At 40.8% G+C, this 22,764-nt stretch overlaps 1 protein-coding gene and 1 long non-coding RNA gene across 4 annotated transcripts in view; one reads left to right on the top strand and one right to left on the bottom strand.

Moving 5' to 3' along the window:
• The window catches only part of LOC129481003 (uncharacterized), a 29,652-nt gene extending 20,336 nt beyond the window's left edge, over nucleotides 1–9,316 (bottom strand). The window contains exons 1-3 of one of the 2 annotated variants that reach the window (XR_010120377.1): nucleotides 9,289–9,316; nucleotides 8,688–8,781; nucleotides 7,390–7,572 (exon numbers count right to left, since the gene is read on the bottom strand). This is a non-coding gene — a long non-coding RNA (uncharacterized lncRNA). Of the gene's footprint in view, nucleotides 1–7,389; nucleotides 7,573–8,687; nucleotides 8,782–9,288 lie in introns of those variants that run through there. The other variant, XR_010120378.1, reaches the window with a different exon arrangement.
• The window catches only part of VCL (vinculin), a 128,801-nt gene that overhangs the window by 30,847 nt on the left and 75,190 nt on the right, over nucleotides 1–22,764 (top strand). For both annotated transcript variants that reach the window (XM_055275680.2, XM_055275679.2), the window contains exon 2: nucleotides 14,940–15,010. In XM_055275680.2, the coding sequence (XP_055131655.1) occupies nucleotides 14,940–15,010 (71 nt within the window). The remainder of the gene's footprint in view (nucleotides 1–14,939; nucleotides 15,011–22,764) is intronic.

Here is a 22,764-nt window from a genome sequence, read left to right as displayed (position 1 = left end):
ACTAGTGGGAATAAGACTGAGGATTTTTTTGTTTGTTTTTGTTTTTTAAGACAGGATCTCCCCCTGTTGCCCAGGCCAGAGTGCAGTGGTGCAATCATAGCTTACTACAGCCTCAATCTCCTTGGCTCAAGTGATTCTCCTGCGTCACCCTCCCAAGTAGCTAGGACTACAGACAAGAGCCACCACACCCAGTTAATTTTTTATTTTTTTTACTTTTTGTAGAGACAGGGTCTTGCTATGTTGCCCAGGCTGGTCTCAAACTCCTGGCTTCAAGTGATCTTCCAGCCTTGGCTTCCCAAAATGCTGGAATTATAGATGTGAGCCACTGCTCCACAGCCTTAAGTAATCTGTTTTTTTTTTTTTTTTTGAGACAGAGTTTCACTCTTGTCACCCAGGCTGGAGTGCAATGGCATCATCTCGGCTCACTGCAACCTCTGCCTCCCAAGCAATTCTCCTGCCTCAGCCTCCCAAGTAGCTGGGATTACAAGCATCCGCCACCATGCCCAACTAGTTTTTGTATTTTTAGTAGAGACGGGGTTTTACCACGTTGGCCAGGATGGTCTCGAACTCCTGACCTCAGGTGATCCACTCACCTCGGCCTCCCAAAGTGCTGGGATTATGGGCGTGAGCTACCACGCCTGGCAAGTAATCTTCTTAATAACGAAGAACACTGGAAAAAGTAGAGGAGATTATTAGTAAAAAGTGTTCGTTTTATTTTCCCATAATTGTTGCTTGATTTCCTGTCACTAGTCAGGACTAAAAGATGGGAGATGTGGGACCTTTGAGTTCTGTTATGTAGCATTTGCTTATGTATGTTTGCAACCAAAATGGAAACTTTAGGCTGGGCACAGTGGCTCATGCCTGTAATCCCAGCATTTTGGGAGGCCTCTGGAGTAGTTGGGATTACAGCCAGGTGCCACCACGCCCAGCTGATTTTTGTATTTTGAGTAGAGATGGGGTTTCACCATGTTGGCTAGGCTGGTCTCAAACTCTTGGCCTCAAGTGATCCACCCACTTCGGCCTCCCAAAGTGCTGGGATAACAGGCATGCCTCCATACAGAAGAATGTTTTTTTTTTTTTTTTTTGAGATGGGGTCTCGCTCTATCACCCAGGCTGGAGTGCAGTGGTGTGATCTCGGCTCACTGCAAGCTCTGCCTCCTGGGTTCATGCCATTCTCCTGCCTCAGCCTCCCAAGTAGCTGGGACTACAGGCGCCCGCCATCACTCCCGGTTAATTTTTTGTATTTTTAGTAGAGATGGGGTTTCACTGTGTTAGCCAGGATGGTCTTGATCTCCTGACCTCGTGATACCCCTGCCTCAGCCTCCCAAAGTGTTGGGATTACAGGCATGAGCCACCGCGCCCGGCCAGAAGAATCTTGAGTTGAGGGGGAGGATGATCTTGAGTTGAGGGGGAGGATGAAGTGTTTGCACATTGGAAGCTTAGTCATGGTATCTTCATAAATGGGGATCTGGTGAGCAAGGCTGCTCTGCTAACATTTATGTAGCCTTAACTGACAGACTGAGTCTCATATTGGGTTAGAATAAACAGCTGCTGCCAAGGAAGCTTAACATTGGTTTTAAGGAAACTATGTGGCATCAGATAAGCTTGCTTGACATCAGAACTTGCCACTGACATGGTTCATCTGCTGCGTAGCCTATGTGATTGTGTTATCATTGATGCACATTTAAATTAATATTTTGGGCAATTGGCTAAAATTTTGACCTTTAGGCCCTAGAGGTTTCTCATGACTTTATAGTTTATGAAGAATATTGTTGATGCATTTTAGAATTTAATCTGTTCTTTTCTGATTATGAAGGCAATACATAGTTGATTTAAAAAAAAAACTGGAAAAAGTATAGAAAAGGATTAAGAAGAAAATAAAAATCACCTGAAATTCTACTTCCCGTGGTATGTTTGCTTCCAGTTATTTTTTCAGTGTGGATATATGTTTGGGAGAGAGTGGGATGTTTCCTTATTAGTGAAATAGCTGAAGCTTCAGTAAAATTTCACTTAACACTCATGATATTGAGATGTTCACCTAATGCACTGTGCTAATTAAGGTTGTTTGTTTAATCAGGTGGTACAAATTCTGATGCCTTAGGAGCCAAATAGGCAATGAGCGAATCAGGCCAGTAATAAGCACTGGGGAGTGATGGCAACTGTGGTTAACTGGAAAATGCCGGCCCTAACTGAAGAAGTTACTACCATCTTCAACTTACTGTTGTCACGTGGAAACAGGGGCTAATGTTACCAAATCTTCCTAATTGTCAAGAAAGTCCCAGAAGTCTGTTTCTTTTTAATGTGAAATTTCTCATGTTAAAAAATACTGTACAGGTCAAATAAAATAGCCTGTGTGTTGCACTTGGCCCATACACTGGCATTTTTTGTCACTCCTGACATAAATGCTTCTCAATCTTTCTCATAGCTCTCACAAGAAGAGCACATTTATTAAAGAAAACATTAGGAGAGGAGTTTATGCATAAGGAGTTTCTGAGAATGGCTTCAGGAACTTTTCCCTCTGAGAGGGTTGCTTAGTATAGAAATGATAAACTCAGTTACAGGAATCAGGTGGTGACATAAATTGAGTAAAATGAATTGGGATTAAGATTATGAGTGTGGACATGGTGCAAATGCCCTGTTTGGGACATTTGGGTTCCAGTAATGTTTTTCCTTGATGGAATGCGGATCCAAATTGCTGCCAGACCTTCTAAGATTTATTTAAGAGATGTCAGAAATTTGGATCTTTGTGAAATTTCTTGATTTTTAACTCGTTTATGCATAGTGTTCCATTATTGGAATGCTAAGCTTGTGGGAGTTATTTATATCCTCCTGCTCAAGGTCATCGCCAAGGTCTGATTTTTCACACAGAAAATTTGCAACCTCTGGCATAAATGGGTTAAAAATACTATGTGGACCAAACAAAAACCATCCTTGCCCCAAATTCTACACAAAGTCCACTAATTTGCAGCTCTTGGCCTAGATCACTGTTTCCTACATATGTCCTAGAAATCCTAATTCCATCATATATTAATAGGTGCTAAGAAATAAGGAATTCTTGGTCAAATGAATTTGGAAAATGGTGGATTAAAGAAAACTGAACACATTTCCTGACTGAAGGTTATCATAGATCCTCAATTATGCTAATGTGCCTTGTAAATTCCTAAGAAGATATAGCCCATTACCCCACAGTTACAGTTAGGTCTCCATCTCCACTTGCTTCCCCCACCACCCGCCTTGTCTAGGGTAAGAGTGGCCTTCCTCCTGGTAAAGGTTAGTCTCTGTATCTCTCTCCAGATTCTTACCCTGTCTCTTCAGGGATCTGACTTCAGAAGAAATCTATTTCCTGCCTCTTTTCCTGTAGCCTATCAGTATGCTTGGTTTTTTCCAGTTTAAAAAAAATGACAACCTTTTCTTATACCATACACAAAAATTGACTCCAAATGGATCACAGACCTAAATATAAGAGTTAAAACTATAAAATTCTTAGAATAAAACATGTGAGTAAATCTTCATGACCTCAGGTTAGATGAAGCCTTCTTAGGTGTTACACCAAAAGCACAAGTAGCAAAAGACAAAACAAAACAACAGGGAAAAAGCACAAGCAACCAAAATCACAAGCAACAAAAGAAGACAAGCTGGGCTGCAATCCCAGCACTTTGGGAGGCCCTGCGGGCAGATTACTTGAGCCCAGAAGTTTGAGATCAGCCTGGCCACCATGGTGAAACCCTGTCTCTGCAAAAAATACCAAAAATTAGCCAGGTGTGGCCTGGCGCAGTGGCTCATGCCTGTAATCCCAGCACTTTGGGAGGCCGAGGCGGGCGGATCACCTGTGGTCAGGAGTTCCAGACCAGCCTGACCAACGTGGAGAAACCCAGTCTCTACTAAAAAAACAAAATTAGCCAGGCGTGGTGGTGCGTGCCTGTAATCCCAGCTACTTGGGAGGCTGAGGCAGGAGAATCACTTGAACCTGGGAGGCAGAGGTTGCAGTGAACCGAGATCACGCTGTTGCACTCCAACCTGGGCAACAAGAGCGAAACTCCATCTCAAAAAAAAAAAAAAGCCTGGTGTGGTTGTATACACCTGTACTTCAGCTACTCAGGGGGCTGAGGTGGGAGGATCAGCTGAGCCTGAAGAGGGAGAGGCTGTAGTGAGCGGTGATATGCCACTGCACTCTAGTCTGGGCAACAGAGACTCTGTTTCAGAAAAAAAAAAAAGACAAGCTATATTTTAGTCTTAAATTGGCCTTTATCAAAATTAAAAGCTTGTGCTGCAAAGGACGCTATCAAGAAAGGGAAAGACAACCCACAGACTGGGAAAAATATTTGCAAAAGATAAATAACTCAAAATATTGGCAAGGGGCCAGGCACAGTGGCTCATGCATATAATCCCAGCACTTTGGGAGGCCGAAGCAGGCAGATTACCTGAGGTCATGAGTTCGAGACCAGCCTGGCCAACATGATGAAACCCCGTCTCTACCAAAAAAATACGAAAATTAGCGAGGTGTGGTGGCTCATGCCTGTAGTCCCAGCTACTTGGGAGGCTGAAGCAGGAGAATCGCTTGAACCTGGGAGGTGGAGGTTGCAGTGAGCCCAGATTGCACAACTGCACTCTAGCCTGGGTAACAGAGTAAAGCTCGGTCTTAAAAAAAAAAAAAAAAAAAAATTGGCAAGGGATCTGAATAGACATTTCTCAAAAGTAGATATATAAATGGTCAATAAACACATAAAAAGATGCTCAGCATCATTAGCCATCAGGTCAAAACCACAATGAGATACCGCTTCACTAGGAGGGCTGTAATTAAAAAGATAATAAGTGTTGCCAGGGATGTTGAGAAGTTGGAACCCTCTCATGTAGCTGCTGCAAATGTTAAATGGTTTAGCCTCTTTGGAAAATAGTCTAGCATTTCCTCAAATGGTTAAACACAGAGATACCATATGACCCAGCAATTGAATACCTAGGTTTATAACCAAGAGAAATGAAAACATGTTCATACAAAACCTTGTACACTAATGTTTATAGCAGCATTATTCATAATAGCCCAAAAATGAAAACAACTCAGGTGCCCATCAACTGATGAATGGACAGACAAAATGTGGTGTAACCATACAATGAAATATGATTTGGCAATAAAAAGAAATGAAGTACTGATACATAGCACACACGAAAGAAGCTAGTCACTAAAGAGCACATCTTATGTGATTCGATTTATATCAGATATTTAGAATAAGTAAATCTGTAGAGAAAAAGTAGGTTAGTGTTTACCTAAGATTAGGTGGTGGTGAGGAAGGGTTAGGGCTAAATGGGGGTGGTGTTGACTGCTAGTAGTTACTAGGTCTCTTTCTGGAGTGATGAAAATGTTCACAAATCAATTGTGATGGTTGCACAACTCTGTGAATATCTTAACGACACCATTAACCTCTCTGTGGCAGTTGACACTATTGACTGTTCCTGAAATTCTTCTGGCTTTTATGACACAGTTCTATTGATCCCCCTGCCCCTATCTCTGACATTTTCTTTCCAGCTCTTTTCACCAGCTTGTTCTTCCACTAGCTGCTTATCTGTTGGTGGCGCTGGGTCGTGATTTCATTCATTATCCATGGCTTTTAGAACGTCTGATTTGCCTGTTACTTGTGAATCAATTTCTCTAGTCCAGGTAAGTGAACTGAGGAACCATCTTTTCAGTTGCTTATTGGACAACTCCCTCTGAATATCCCAGTGCTAATTACTTTCCCTCTCAGACCTGGTTTTCTTCCTATGTTACCAATTGACCCAGTCACTTGAGCCAGGGGCTGGGAGCCATCCTAGATTTCTCTCTCACCCTCCACATGGAGTGTCATGTAGCTGCCTTTTTTACACCTGCCCTCTCATCTCCATTCACACTGCTGCTGCTTCTGCTACAGTTAATCTGTAGTTTATCTTTCACTAAGACTGTAAGCTCCATGAGATCTGGGGCCATGTGTGTTTTCTTCATTACTGTCTGTAATGCTTGGTACATTGCATGTTATGTAAGTAATATTTGTTGATTGAATAAATGAATTCACAAATGAACTTGTCTTCCTAGTTTTCTTCGCTCTGATCCCTTCTTGGTACTGAATTTTTCTGTTTGAAATGCAGACCTAACAATGTCTTTTACTTAGAATAATTAAATAATTCCCCATTGCTTAGAGGATAAGTCTATTGCATTGCGTACAAGGCCCTCCATGATGTGGCCCCTTTCTGCTTTTCCAATTTCCTGTCCTCTCCACACCTCCTCTCTACCCAGTACCCCGTTTTCCAGCTATGTTTCCTGAACTGGCCATGATTTCTCATATCTTGCTCTGTTAACTAGAAAGCCCTCCTTTTTACCTTGAATCCCATTACTTCTGGAGAACTCTTATTCTGCCTTCCTAGAGTTTCTTTTCCTCTGCGAAACTTCCTGTACCTCACCTATGCAGAGCGGAAACTTGGATGTAACTCTACTAGAGCATGCATTCCACTGCATTGCATTATTTGTTTAAGCATTTGTCTATGAACAACAAGGACTGAGTCTCACTTTTGTATCCCCATCACACAGTGACAGACACAGTGCCTCCCACATGGGAAGTACTCATTAAGTGCTTGATTAAATGAATAAGTTGGAAATCAGAGTAGATTAGAGAGTTTTAGTTTTTCTGGATGTGGCCTCTTAAACACTGAACTCTGGCTGGCCATCTGTGAATGATGTACAAAGGATATCAGTGAGGGGTGGATGGATCATAAGTCCATCACCACCCCAGAAAAACAATCAAAAGCATTGCTGATGATGGATCACATACATTATTATTATCCTTGTATGACTGAGGCCTGGTACTGGACACAGCTGCAATCAGAATGGTTGTTCAGTATAATGGATTGATCAGGCTAACTGTTATGCCATAAGACATTGATTTGAGCCACAGTAAGTACAGGCAAATGGGTACACATTATTAAGTCTGGTCACAATCAGTTGGTCACAACCTATTGTCTGAATACATTAAGAACATCTTCCTACCACTTTTTTAATGTAATGCTCTTTAGTTATGACTTACATTGTACAAATCAGTAACACAAGTCTTCTCAGCTTTGTTTTGTCTTTCTGTTTTCTTGTACTTAGTCTAGCTAAGGGAGACATCTATATTAACATATTTTTTAGTCTAGGTAGTGACTTGAACCAGCCAACCTTTTTTTTTTCTTTTTTTGCTGGAAAGAAACCAAATCTCTCTACATTACTACACCAAATCGAGTAGATTGTGATGAAAGGAGTAATAATAACAGCAGAAGACAAAAGGCCTCTCACATAGAATTTTGAACTAAAGTCACGTATTGAACAAAGGATATTTAAATTAACTACTGAACAAAGTAAGAGCTCTTCAAAAGAAACAGAGCTTCCTGCCAAGCCCCCTAAAAATACCCCCAGGCATCTTATTCATTCACTACCATTATTTCAGTTTATATCTAAAGATGTTTTATTTCTTATCTCATTCTCTTCCCACCACCTAGTGGACACATAGTTGGCACTTACTGCTTGTTTATTGAATTGAATGGAATCGAGCCCCAAGAGTTAAAGGCTATTCTCTGAAGAAGAAAATAAAAGAGAAATAATTTTGTCAGTGAATAGAACTAACAAGTCTGAGTTTCTCTCAGCAATGGAATAAAGTTAGGAAGGGATAACATGTACAATTGGCTCTCTGTATCTGTGGGTTCCACACTTGTGCATTTAGCCAACTGTGGATTGAAAATATTCAGAAAACAAGGATAGTTGCATCTGTGTTGAACATGTACAGATTTTTTTCCTTGTCTTTATTCCCTAAACAATACAGTATAACAACTATTTACATAGCATTTATATTATATTAGGTATTATAAATAATCCAGAGATAATTTAAAGTATGTGGGAGGATGTGTGTAAGCTATATTCAAATACTATGCTGTTTTATATAAGAGACAAGCATCTGTGGGTTTTGGTATTTGAAGGGTTCATGGAACCAGTTCTCCATAGATACCAAGAGACGTGACTATATTTATTATAAAGTTAGATTACTCCAAAAGGGTTGTTTTTAAATACTGACCCAGAGAAACCTAATTAGACTATAACTAAGATCTGTTTGTTCTTTTCTCTGTTTTTGTTTTTTGATTTTTTTTAGACGGAGTTTTGCTTTTGTCGCCCAGGCTGGAGTGCCATGGCACGATCTCGGCTCACTGCAACCTCCGCCTCCCAGGTTCAAGTGATTCTCCTGTCTCAGCCTCCCGAGTAGCTGGGATTACAAGTGCCCACCATCACGCCCAGCTAATTTTTGTATATTTAGTAGAGACGGGGTTTCACCGTGTTGGCCAGCCTGGTCTCAAACTTCTGATCTCAGGTGATCTGCCCGCCTCAGCCTCCCAAAGTGCTGGATTACAGGCGTGAGCCACAGTGCCCAGCGCTCTGTTTTTTGTTTTTTGTTTTTTTTTTTTTTTTTAACCCTTTAATCCACAGGGCTTTTTTCAGAAGGAATAAGATTTATTTTAAGGCATTAAAAAAATCAGGCATCAGACAGATGTGGTGGCATGCACCCGTATTCCTAGCTACTTGGGAGGCTGAGGTGGGAGGATTCCTCGACCCCAGCAGTTTGAGTCCAGCCTGGGCAATATAGCAAGACCCCATCTTAAAAAAAAAAGTAAAAAAGAAGCATTTGTTGATTCTTACTCACCTGTTTGCAAAGTTGTAGTCTACATTGGGAATCATATTTCCCCATACTAAGTTGACCTTGAAGAATAACATTTTCCCACCAGCTATGAAGATTCCTGTTAGTTAACAAAAGACATTTTGTGAATTAATTCCTTTCTTGTTTGTTCTTTTTTTTTTTTTTCTTTTTTCTTGAGACGGAGTCTCGCCCTTTCGTCCAGGCTGGAGTGCAGTGGCCCGATCTCGGCTCACTGCAAGCTCTGCCTCCCGGGTTTGCGCCATTGTCCTGCCTCAGCCTCCCGAGTAGCTGGGACTACAGGTGCCCGCCGCCACGCCCGGCTAATTTTTTGTATTTTTAGTCGAGACAGGGTTTCACCGTGTTAGCCAGGATGGTCTCAATTTCCTGACCTTGTGATCCACCCACTTCGGCCTCCCAAAGTGCTGGGATTACAGGCGTGAGCCACCGTGCCTGGCTGTTCTACTCTATTTTTATTTGGAAAAGATGGTGACAGGAGAGTACAGGAAAATGCATTTTCTGTCATCAATGGGTTAATGGCTTAAAAAGAAAAGATTTGTCTTTGGTTCTCCTAGACAGGCTTTGCCAGTTGTTCTCAAACAGGACATACCTTTCTGCTTCTGTAGATCTTTAGAAACTGGTTCTTTGGAAGTTCTCGACTTGTTACTTTGGTGACAGAACACTGAATTGTAAAGATCTAGAACAGAGGATGACAATCTTTGAATAAATAGGCAGGTCAAGGTAACATAATCCTCTCTGCCTTCACTTAGCATACAAAGTCCTGAACTAACTGAGCTTTCCTTTCTAGCCTTATTTCCTCTGCTGAAGCCATACCGGCCTGTCTTTCTAGTCCTGGTCTCCGTGTACTCGCATATCTGACTGAACCTTCTTTGCCTGTGCTCTTCTCTTTGGTTGGGCTGTCTGATTCTTCTCTACTGGGCAGCTTCTCCTTTCCAGGCCTGGCTCCTTTTTTCTAAAAGACCACATAGCAAAGGAATAAATGAAGGTTAATCTAGTAGCTGTGTGAAGAATGAATTGGAAGAGTCTGGAGCAAGAAGACCAGTTTTAGGAGACAGTGAAGGTCTCATGGATCTGTGCTGCCTGCTATGGTAGCCACTAGCCGCAGGTGGCAATTAAAATGAAATAAAGGTAAAAATTCAGTTCTTCAGTTATACTGGCCACATTTCTTTGTTTCTTTTTCTTTTTTTTTTTTGAGATGGAGTCTCGCTCTGTCGCCTAGGCTGGAGTGCAGTGGTGGGATCTCAGCTCACTGCAACCCCCGCCTCCCAGGTTCAAGCAATTCTCCTGCCTCAGCCTCCCGAGTAGCTGGGATTACAGGTGCTTGCCACACCCCCGGCTAATTTTTGTATTTTTAGTAGAGACAGGGTTTCGCCATGTTGGCCAGAGTGGTCTCAAATTCCTGATGTCAGGTGATCCACCCGCCTCAGCCTCTCAAAGTGCTGGGATTACAGGCATGAGCCATTGCACCCGGCCTATGCTGGGAACATTTCAAGTGGTCAATACTCACAGGTGGCTAATGGGTACTGTATCGGGCGGCACAGATTAAATAGAATATTTCCATCATAACAGAAAATTATTTGGACAGCATTGCCAAAAATCAATTCCCCAAGAAAAAATGGCATTCATTCTACATAGTCATGTTTTATGTGTTGTACCTTAAAAACAGTGCCATTCATTGTCCCTAATCTAATTCTAGCCAGAGTATATTGAGCAATCATGGATACTATTGCTTCAAGTATGAATGCAGCTTAGAATAACAAAATCACATTTAGTGTTTATCACTTAAGTATTCAAAAATAGCATTTAAATAAATGCCCTTGAATATATTTTTATCCATTTATCTTTCCTTACCTACTCCTACTCTTACAAAGAGGCATCGGTTAATTACATGCCATTCAGTTTTTAGTAATTACCTCTACTGGGGTCAGAATATTTGCTATTTGTAAAACTGTTTTAATGTTTTTGCCTGGTGTAGCCATGATTGCTTTATCTTTGGATGATAACTGTTTGGCATATATCAGCCTTCTAGCATTGCTACCTTTGCAGGCTTTTTATTTCATTGATTTAGAAGTGATTTTTTAAAAATTTTTTCCTTTTTTTGAGACGGTGTTTTGCTCTTGTCGCCCAGGCTGGAGTACAGTGGTGTGATCTTGGCTCACTGCAACCTCCGCCTCCCAGGTTCAAGCGATTCTCTTGCCTCAGTCTCCAGAGTAGCTGGGATTATAGGCATCCGCCACCACGCCCAGCTAATTTTTGTATTTTTGGTAGAGACAGGGTTTCACCGTGTTGGCCAGGCTTGTCGCGAACTCCTGACCTCAGGTGATCTGCTCTCCTCGGCCTCCCAAAGTGCTGGGATTTATAGGCATGAGCCACCATGCCCGGCCACGTGGTTTTATTTCTTTACCTGTCTAGTCTTCATCCCCCACCCCACCCCACCTAGTCCAAGAGCAAGTCCTAATAATATTTCTTCCGTAAAAAGGTAACACAATTCTATTCTTTTCTCCATTTCTATTTTCACTACTTAAGTAGTGAAACCTTAAGTCACTATTATCACTCTCCCGGCTGACTGCAGTAGCCTCCCTGCAATCATCTAGGAGAGTGATACTGGTTACCCTACTTTCCCCTCACCACCTAAAAATAGGCAAAATGACCTTTTAAAAAGAAAATCAGGCCAGGCCTGGTGGCTCATGACTGTAATCCCAGCAGTTAGGGAGGCCAAGGCAGGAGGATCGCTTGTGCGTGGGAGTTTGAGACCAGCCTGGGAAACACAATGAGACCCCATCTCTACAAAAAAAAAAAAAAATTAGCTAGGCGTGGTGTCTCATGCCTGGAGTCCTAGCTGCTCCGGATGGAGGATCACTTGAGCCCCGAACCACTTGAGCTATGAATGCACCACTGCACTCAAGTCTGGGATATGGGGCCAGATCATGTCTCTTAAAAAAAAAAAAAGAAAAAGTCAGATTAATCTCTTGTTTAGAACTTCTGCCTCCTATTGTACTGATAAACGATTCCAAATATTTCAAGCTGGCCTAAAAGGCTCTTTATGATCTGGCCCTTGCCTTCTTACCCAACCTCATCACCACACCATACTTCCCTGCCTCCCTGAGCTTCAGCCACTCTGGCCTCTTTCCAGTTCCTAAAATACACCCAATCTTTTCCTGCGTTAGGGCCTTTTTCTGGCTGCTCCCCCTAGATTGTTCTTGCCTAGCTCTTTCATGAGTGGCTCCTTCTTAGTTTCAAAGTCTCAGCTCCAATGTTGCTTCTTTGTCTACTCTTTCCAAAGTAGGCTCCTTTGTTTCCAGCCCGTACTCTTTATTATAGCATCATTCTTACCATTATCTGGAATCATACTTGTTTATTTACTTGACTCTCTGTCTCTCCCTACTAGACTATAAGTTCCATGAAGGCAGGAAACTTTTTTTTATTCTCTACTCCATCTCTGCTACCTAAACTGTACCTGGCTCATGTTGTTGTGCTAAAAACAATGTTTAATAACACTGAATAACTTACTGTTTTCTAAAGGAGACATAAGAGGAACTCACCTAGTTCTCCCTCCCACCCTTGCTCTCTGTCTGTGTCCCTCCTTCCCCCCACATATGTAAAAGGAATCTCTCTGTGTCTTACATGTGAATATCTTTCTAGGCCCTTTATACTGAATGTGAACCAGTGACTTTGTAGCTGAACTTCATCTCTTACTTCATGAAATCATGGCCATAGCTTTTTGAATGGTTAGTTTCAGTTTGGAAAACATAGTGAACAATACATCTGGAAATATTCTGTCATGTTTTGAGCTGAGAAACTCTAGAGAACCAGCTGCTGATTTAAAAGCCTTTTATTATGATACAGACAGTCTATTGTCTACAGAAGCATGGCTATTACACAGTGGTAGATATGTGTTGCTTTTTCTAGCTATTAACTTGAGAGAAAAAAACTTGTATTCATAATTTATGCATTACTTATATTCCCTGAGAATAGTTTATTGTGTTATTTTCTTTAGCTGATTTACTGTGCATTTAGAGATTTTTTGAGACAGGGTCTTGCCCTGTTGTCCAGGCTGGAGTGCAGTGGTGTAAAACACTGCTCACCACAGCCTTGACCTCCTGGGCTTAAGTGATCCTCTCACCTCAGCCTCCCAAGCAGCTGGGACCACAGGTGTGAGCCACCACACCCGACTAATTTTGTGTAGAGACAAGGTCTCACTATGTTGCCCAGGCTGGTCTCAAACTCCTGGTTTCAAGTAATTCTCTCACCTTGGTCTCCCAAAGTGCTGGGAATGATAAGCGTGCACCACTATGCCAGCCAGAATTTTTCTTACTCCATTTTTTTTTTCCTTTAAACTCTATCAAAAGTTAAATGGTTAAAAAGTAGGACTGACATATTTTCCATTCTGGGTTTTTTTAATTTCACAGATTTCTACATTAAATTATGGTTTATAAATATGATTTAGTACTCTTAGGTTGCTTTATATTGTTAAAATGGGTGAATTTCACCATTTACTATATTAAAGTTTGCTCTTATACTTTATAACACATGAATATAGTGGAAGAAAAATTGACATTCAAGACCTGCCTAGAGATAATTTTGAAAAAAGTGAATATGTGTATGATTAGTGGTATAATACATACATAATTTGGTAGTGTGACATTTAATATTTTGATAATTTAAAAAATTTCTGACCATTACTATTTGGAAGATCTATATAAAACGACAGATAATTATGTACTGAGATTATTAGGTAGGAAATAATTACAACTAAATAACTTAGGCTAGGAGTGGTGGCTCATGCCTGTAATCCCAGCAATTTGGGAGGCCAAGGTGGGTGGATCACTTGAGGTCAGGAGTTCGAGACCAGCCTGGCCAACATGGTGAAACCCCATCTCTACCAAAAATCCAAAAAAAAAAAAAAGATTAGCTGGGTGTGGTGGCACATACCTGTAGTCCCAGCTACTTGGGAGGCTGAGGCATGAGAATCACTTGAACCTGGGAGGCCAAGGTTTCAGTGAGCCAAGACTGCGTCTCTGCACTTCAGCCTGGGCGACAGAGTGAGACTCTATTTCAAAAGCACAAACAAAAAATAACAAAACAACTTACAGTAACATTTTTGTGTTTTTAAATTATAAAAATTACTTTAAAATTTACATTTCAGGAAATTAGAAAATAGGAAACGCAGATACAAATTCATTCAATTTCCTAAGCATTAGTACAACCACTAGAATATTTTAAAAATATTCTTTCAGTGTTGTTGCTTTATTTATACATGTGGATTTTTTTTTTTCGGTGTTGTACTCATAATGTACTTGTTATTTATATTTCTTCTTTTAAGTGAAATATAATGTCATAAACATTTTCCTATAATGCTGTTTTTATAACCATTGTTTTAATGGCCCACATAGTACTCAACCTAACAATATATCTTAATTTACTTAACTATTCCTGTTTGTTGGAGGAGTTATTTATGAAGTGTTTTAGCTTTTATACTGTCATCATAGTGAATACTTTTGTGAATATTGTTTTTATTATCACATTTGGTATTACTGCTTATAAGGTATATTCTCATAAGTGGAATTCCTAGGTATGACTTTTTTTATGTCTCCTAACAAATTCTAGCAAGTGATTTTCCAAAGAGAATATGTCAGTTTATATCACCACCTGCAGGGTGTAAAACTACCCATTCCATTTTTGCATTCAGCATTATATATTCTTTCTTTTTAACTTGCACTGTAATTAGGAAAAATATCATGTCGTTTTAATTTCAGTTTTTTTGATTACTAGTGAAGTTGCATATTTTCATGTTTGGTTTCTAGTGTCAGAATCATAATAGCTTCAGATATTTTTCCCAGTTCCAATAACTTCATTTTTTTCTATATAGATATTTTTGTCTGTCTAACTTGATTCATGTACTTCATGTAACATTTTAGAGATGTGGCAGAGATTTTGGCTAAATACACACACTTATATTCTCAATGATGAATTTCTCCTATTATGCTCAGTAATGCTTTCAAATTAGTTAGTCTAAAGAAGGAGTAATACAACATTCTGTTTGCATTCCATAATGTTATTCTAGTATATTGTGAAGGCATATTATGTGAGTAATCCTAAAAAATTTTTTAAATCCAGAAATCTCCCTTAAATCTAGAAACTTTAATGATAGATTATGTTTATGTTTCAAATATGCTTAAGTAATAGTTTTTTAAAGTCTGAGAATTTATATTTGAATTATGATTTTTTTTCCTCTTGTAGGTTGGAAAAGAGACTGTTCAAACCACTGAGGATCAGATTTTGAAGAGAGATATGCCACCAGCATTTATTAAGTGAGTAATTAAAAATTCTTCTTTTGCTAAGCAGAATAATACTCTTGTTAGGAAGAAAAAGTAGCTGATTTCAGTAACAACTTTTTTTTTGGTATAAAACTTTTGTTTACAATTGAAATTTCAACTTTTTTGTCTTCTAACTTTTTTTAAAAAAAGCTGTTCATTTTAGTCTTTGATATTAGGCATTTTTGACATAATTTTTTTTTTTTTTTTTTTGAGACGGAGTTTCACCCTCGTCACCCAGTTTGGAGTGCAATGGTGCGATGTCTGCTCACTGCAACCTCTGCCTCTTGGGTTTAAATGATTTGCCTGTCTCAGCCTCCAGAATAGCTTGGATTATAGGTGCGTGCCACCATCCCTGGCTAATTTTTGTATTTTTAGTAGAGATGGGGTTTCACCATGTTGGCCAAGCTGGTCTTGAACTTCTGACCTCAGGTGATCCACCCACCTTGGCCTCCCAAAGTGCTGGGATTACAGGTGTGAGCCACTGTACCTGGGCGATTTTTGATGTAATAATTTTTAATAAGACCATGACTTTTGAGTTTTTCTTTCCAAAATGAAAAGTATTCAGAGACCCACTGTGACTATAGCATGCATGAATCTGCATTGTATACTAGGCACCTTTGCTGGAGATAAGGGAATAATGGTAGATATAAACTTTAAAAAATTATTGTTTTGGCCGGGCATGGTGGCTCATGCCTGTAATCCCAGCACTTTGGGAGGCTGAGGCGAGTGGATCACCTGAGGTTGGGAGATCGAGACCATCCTGGCTAACATGGTGAAACCCTGTCTTTACTAAAAATATAAAAAAAATTAGCCAGGCGTGGTGGCGGGTGCCTGTAGTCTCAGCTATTTGGGAGGCTGAGGCAGGAGAATGGCGTGAACTCGGGAGGCGGAGCTTGCAGTGAGTGGAGATCACGCCACTGCACTCCAGTCTGGGTGACAGAGCGGGACTCTGTCTCAAAAAAAAAAAAATTACTGTTTCATATTTTCAGTTACATTTTAAGTTATATTTATATATCTCCTAGTACTCCTAAAAATAATTTCCAAGCTTTTTGGGCTATTCTGCATAAGACAAGCAGACATACTAATTTTTGAATACTTAAAACTTCTTAGGTTCTTTTTTTTTTTTTAAGTCGGAGTCTCGCTCTGTCGCCCAGGCTGGAGTGCAGTGGCGCAATCTCGGCTCACTGCGAGCTCCGCCTCCCGGGTTCACGCCATTCTCCTGCCTCAGCCTCTCTGAGTAGCTGGGACTACAGGCGCCTGCCACCATGCCCGGCTAATTTTTTTGTATTTTTAGTAGAGACGGGGTTTCACCGTGGTCTCGATCTCCTGACCTCGTGATCCGCCCGCCTCGGCCTCCCAAAGTGCTGGGATTACAAGCGTGAGCCACCGCGCCCGGCCACTTCTTAGGTTCCTATATTGTTTTTGATTAGTGGTTTTGTTCTATATCGCAGTCAAGTTGTAAGTAAAAGTAAAAGCTGATGTGTAGGACAAAAAAAGTAGAACTCATAGAAGTCAATAAGAATAACATAAGACTTTTCAAAAAGATGTATGAAGGACTTGAATAGGCACCTCAAAAGAAGAAATTTAAGTGGCCAATAAATATTTTATCTCAGTCATCAGAGAAGTGCAAATTATTCTATTATACACCCCAAATTAAGAACCCTGATAATATTAGCTGTTGATAAGATGTGGAGCAACTGGAATATTCTTACACTGCTGTTGGGAATGTAAATTGGTGCAGCCACTTTGGAAAACAACATGACATCAGTAAAGTAGAAGATAGGCAGTTCCACTCTCAGGTATGCTCCCTAAAGATACTCGTCCACATGCACACCAGCATCCATATAAAAAACATTTCTATCAGCATTGTTCATGATGACCCCACTGGTCTATCTAGAGTAGAATGGATAAAATAATCATGGTGTAGTCAGAAATTGTAATATTAATCAGTAATGAAAAGGAGTGAGGAATTTTCACTTAAAAATGGTAAATTTTATGCTATACGAGTTTCATTTCAATTGAAAAAAACAATGAGGCCAGGTGCAGTGGCTCACACCTGTAATCCTGGCACTTTGGGAGGCTGAGGAGGGAAGATCACTTGAGCCTAGGAGTTTGAGACCAGCCTGGGCAATATGGTGAAAACTCATCTCTACAAAACATTAGCTGCGTGTGGTGGTGTGAGCCGGTAGTCCCAGCCACCCAGGTGGCTGAAGTGGGAGGATCACCTGAGCTGGGGAAGTTGAGGCTGCAGTGAGCTGTGACTGCACCACTGCACTCCAGCCTGGGTGACAGAGTGAAACCCTGTATCTAAAAATAAATAAATAAATAAATAAAAAGACAAGAGAAATGAATGAATCTCAAAAATAATTGAGGGAAATGAAAGACAGAGAGACAGAGATGGATAGATAGATAGATAGATAGATAGATAGATAGATATGTAGGTTCCACTTATTTAAAGTTCAAAAATGGCCAGGTGTGATGACTCACACCTGTAATCCCAGTACTTTGGGAGGCCAAGGCAGGTGGATCACTTGAGGTCAGGAGTTCGAGACCGGCCTGGCCAACATGGTGAAACCCCATCTGTACTAAAAATATAAAAATTAGCCAGGCGTGGTGGCTCACACTTGTAATCTCAGCTACTTGGGAGGCTGAGGCAGGAGAATCACTTGAACCCGGGAGGCGGAGGTTGCAGTGAGCCAAGATCAAGCCACTGCACTCCAGCCTGGGTGACAGAATGAGACTCTTATCTCAAAAAAAAAAAGAAAAAAAAAAGTTCAAAAACATGCAGAAATAAACTATGTTGTTTAGACATGCCTATTTATATGGTAAAAAGATGCAGATGAGTAAGTAATAATGGTCACCACAGCCGGGGTAGTCCTATCTCTGGGAAGGAGGAAGAGGTTTATACTCAGGGAGAGGTACACAGGGGCATCTAAAAGTGGTAATAATGTTCTATTTTTGATGTAAGTGATGAGTTACATGGGTGGTTGTTTTATATTTATTCATTATATTATACATATGTTTATTTTCTCTATGTATGTTATATATCACAACTTTGAATAAAGCTAAAAGTGTTCCTTTATTTTTATCCTCCTTATGTTCTATTATTTTCATTGAACAGATGTAAAATTCTCACCCATATTGAAGTCTTCTTATTTCTACCTAACTCGAGTGGGTGCTTTATGCAACTGTGTTTCTGTTAATTCTGTAAAATGTCTTCATGTGTCAGGAAGTAAGGTGCTAGAAGCATCTGTTTTTTTGTAGAGCCTGTTTTGTGGGAGTATCTTTTTTGTCCTACCTTCATTGGACTTGGTGATCTCAAGGTTTCTTCCAGCTCTGACCAACATGAGCCTATTTTGTTTACATGCCATCCGATCAGCCTGGTAATATATATATATTTTTGAGACAGGCTCTCACTCTGTCACCCAGGTTGAAGTGCAGTGGTGTGATCATGGCTCACTGCAGCTTCGATCGCCCAGGCTTAAGTGATCCTCCTGCCTGGCCTCCCGAGTAGCTGGGACCACAGGTGTGTGCCACGATGCCCGGACAATTTTTTTTTTTTTTTTTTTTTTTTTTTTGAGACGGAGTCTCGCTCTGTCGCCCAGGCTGGAGTGCAGTGGCGCAATCTCGGCTCACTGCAAGCTCCGCCTCCCGGGTTCACGCCATTCTCCTGCCTCAGCCTCTCCGAGTAGCTGGGACTACAGGCGCCCGCCACCACGCCCGGCTAATTTTTTTGTATTTTTAGTAGAGACGGGTTTCACCGTGGTCTCGATCTCCTGACCTCGTGATCCGCCCACCTCGGCCTCCCAAAGTGCTGGGATTACAAGCGTGAGCCACCGCGCCCAGCCTCCGGACAATTTTTAAATCATTTGTAGAGGCAAGGTCTCCCTGTTGCCCAGGCTGGTCTTGAAGTCCTGGGCTCAAGCAATCCTCCTGCATTGGCCTCCCAAAGTGTTGGGAGTATAGGCATGAGCCACTATGCCCCGGCCTTAGCCTGGTAATATTAAGAGGAATCTTATGCTGTCAACTAAGCATATTATAATTAAACTTGCATTTACCTTACATTAAAAACATAGCTCTAGCTTGTAGCAGGTTGCCCCTCACCCCTTGGAAGATACAGAGCACGGGGAATGAGTGAGTAGGGGTTTTACTATCAGGTAGGTAGTTGGATTAGAAGACCCTACAAACAATTGCTTCCAACCCTGACATTCTAGTCTATGAATATGATTTGATTGGTAAGTGGATTTTGTCAGGAAACTTATTTTTGCTCATCCCCAGAGACATATTCTGAAATATGCTATGTGCTCTCACAGACTTCCTTGGGGACTTAGAAAAATTAAAAATGAGCACACCCTAGTTGTGATAAAATTTTCAAAAAATTTGGTCACTTTAAAACAAAATAAAACTTTATTGATCACCCTGTGTGGTAACTAGGGCATCAACCCCTTACTCTAATAATTGGTAATTTAAAGGAAATTAAGCATTTATCTTGCCTTTCCTGTACAAAATTTTTAGAGTAGCCCAATAGCCCTAGTTGTAAGGTGAATTCTAACCAATAAATGTGGAAGACATGACAGAATTAAAAAATCAATGATCACTGGGCATGGTGGCTCACGCCTGTAATCCCAGCACTTTGGGAGGCCGAGGCGGGCAGATCACTTGAGGTCGGGAGTTCGAGACCAGCCTGACCAACGTGGAGAAACCCCATCTCTACTAAAAATACAAAATTAGCCAGGCGTGGTGGCGCATGCCTGTAATCCCAGCTACGCTGGAGGCTGAGGCGAGAGAATCGCTTGAACCTGGGAAACGGAGGTTATGGTGAGCCGAGATCATGCCATTGCACTCCAGCCTGGGCAACAAGAGCGAAACTCTATCTCAAAAAAAAAAAAAAAAAATCATTGATCATGTAATTGTTGATTTAGGTAAGGATAGTCAATGGATGAAACCATTCAGAGATTTGAACTTTTATTGTGCCATGGGGAAAAACTCTGGTCTCCATGGTTAATCAGGGAAAAGTCATATGTTATGACCAACTGAAAACTTTACTGAGCAATTTTTTAAAAGTATATAATTTAATATGCCACACTCTGAAATGTTACTTGAAAATAGCCTTGAGTACAAACAACAATATGGCTGTGGTTGTCCAACAAATTTGGGGGCAAATAAATATTCTATAATTGAAAACATGGTGGAGGGCTAGGCATGATGGCTCACACTTGTAATCCCAGCACTTTGGGAGGCCAAGGTGGGAGGATTGCTTAAGCCCAGGAGGTCGAGGCTGCAGTGAGCTGTCATTACGCCACTGCACTCCAGCCTGGGTGACAGAGTGAGACCCTGTGTAAAACAAAACAAAATAAAAAAAACTGTGATGGATTTTTATGTTTGCTTTTCTTGTTTTTCTATAGAATGCAAAGTGAAGCAGAAAATAGTAGATGCTTTGACTTGGAAAAGACAGGGACAGAGAGGGGGGAAACAGATGGAAGCAATTAATGACATCCTTGGAACTACTGAGTAGGACATTCTTTTGAGCTGCTTGGTTGATGTTTAGAAATTTCTGGGGCATGACCGACTGAAACTTCCTCTGTAGTCTACTTTTGCAAGGATTTCTCAAGTGACTGCTTAAGCAACACTAAAGGCTAAAATATTTAAAAATTTATTGTTAGATCAGTCTGTACTCCTAGAATGTTAAGATGTCAAGGCTAGAGAAAACAGAAGATACTTGGCCTCTAGATAGATTTATACCTAAGCTATCTGATATATATTTAAAGATTTTTCAGGGAAAGATATATTACTTTTAGGATTTGGGGACCTCAAGATCCTATCATAGGCTATTTGTGTGATTGGCAATTAAGGGCATATGGAAAAATGGGTTTAATACATTTAAAATGATACAATTGTCGATGAGGAACTTCCAGTGCTCAGGCAATTCCTTACTGTAAAAGTGAGAGCCATTTTAATATAGAACAAGATTTGCATGGTCACAGCCTTTCTCTTGGGTGGAGCAAAAGTTATTTGATCCCTGGCTGCACTGGCAGACAGAGCTCACAATTTACTAATTTTACCCAAGATTGCAATAATAGCCACAGTGTTGCACAAGAGGTGTAGGGTTGCATGGTGATTGCCATAGAAACTGCCCAGATTGTCATAAACTTCAGGAGTGCAGCAGCTATGTTGTATTGTAAAATGTTGGTTAGACTAACCTTATAACCCTATAAGAAATCATTTGTTCCTGGCTGGGTGCGGTGGCTCATGCCTGTAATCCCAGCACTTTGGGAGGCTGAGGCAGGTGGATCATTTGAGGTCAAGAGTTCAAAACCAGCCTGGCCAACATGGTGAAACCCCATCTCTACTAAAAATTCAAAATTAGCTGGGTGTGGTGGCACATGCCTGTAATCCCAGCTACTTGGGAGGCTGAGGTAGGAGAATCACTTGAACCCAGGTGGTGGAGGTTGCAGTGAGCCGAGATCATGCCATGCATTCCAGCCTGGGCAAGAGCGAAACTCTGTCTCAAAAAAAAAAAAAAAAAAAAGAAATCATTTGTTTCTTTTGAGACTGTCATCAGGGGAGTCAGCTACTGTACTCCATATTTACATTTTGTATCACTGTCAGTTGTCATTTTCTTCTTCGTCATCATCATCATCAGACTGCTGTGGCAGTAATGTTTTATATATAATTGATTAATGGGCTAGACATGCTCCTTGGTTAATTATTTACTGATTGCCTTCTATGTGCCTAGCATGCTGAGTGCTGTTTGTAGAATAGTAGTTCCTACCAGTGTGTAATGAATGGTCACTTGTGAGATATATTGCAAATAATATATTAACAGTAATAAAGTGCCAGAGGATACTAATGCTTTTCTTTAAAAAAAAAAAAAAAAATGAATTGAGAGGCCAGGCGTGGTGGCTCATGCCTGTAATCCCAGCACTTTGGGAGGCCAAGGCGGGGAGATCGTGAGGTCAGGAGATCGATACCACGGTGAAACTCCGTCTCTACTAAAAATACAAAAAATTAGCCGGGCGTGGTGGTGGGCGCCAGTAGTCCCAGCTACTCGGGAGGCTAAGGCAGGAGAATGCATGAACCCAGGAGGCGGAGTTTGCAGTGAGCTGAGATTGCGCCACTGCACTCCAGCCTGGGCGACAGAGCGAGACTCCATCTCAAAAAACAAAAACAAAAACAAAAAAAAACTTAATTGAGCATATTTAAGTTCACGTGTATAATAATATCCCTCTCATTCCTGCTCATTATGAGTTTTTTTTTTTAAACTTTCATTGAAGTATAATATGCTTGTTATTATGTTTTCTTTAATGGGAGAGAAATTAGTGGAACTACAGCTATTGTGGCTGGGAATTGTGCATAATCCCAAATAGACCCATGGGGATATGCCATAAACTTGAGTTTTATTTTCCTATACATGATGGCAGAGCAAAAGTGGAAACACTACTGCAGAGAAATTTTGTAAAAAAGAAATGTTTTAAGAAGTTTCCAATTAAAGAGCTGTAATACAGACTGACTTTATGATAGGAATTCAGAGAGAGAGCTCTCTCATTGTAAGTAGGAATAGTAGAAAGAGCGTTTATGTAGGAAGTGGGGCTTGGGAGGATGGTTAGATGTAGGGAGGACGGAAAATACTCTAGGTGCAATGAATGGCATGACCAAGTCATGAGGGCCTGTGGGGAGAGGGGCACATGGTGGGGGTGGTAGGAACTAAGCTTAGGTAGGTAGGTTGGGCAATAGTGAAGGTCCTTGAA

Source organism: Symphalangus syndactylus, chromosome 4 (genome assembly GCF_028878055.3).
Source record: "Symphalangus syndactylus isolate Jambi chromosome 4, NHGRI_mSymSyn1-v2.1_pri, whole genome shotgun sequence".
NCBI classification, from domain to species: domain Eukaryota; kingdom Metazoa; phylum Chordata; class Mammalia; order Primates; family Hylobatidae; genus Symphalangus; species Symphalangus syndactylus.
The sequence above is the reverse complement of the archived record's forward strand: the minus strand, read 5'-3'. Positions and strand labels throughout refer to the sequence as shown.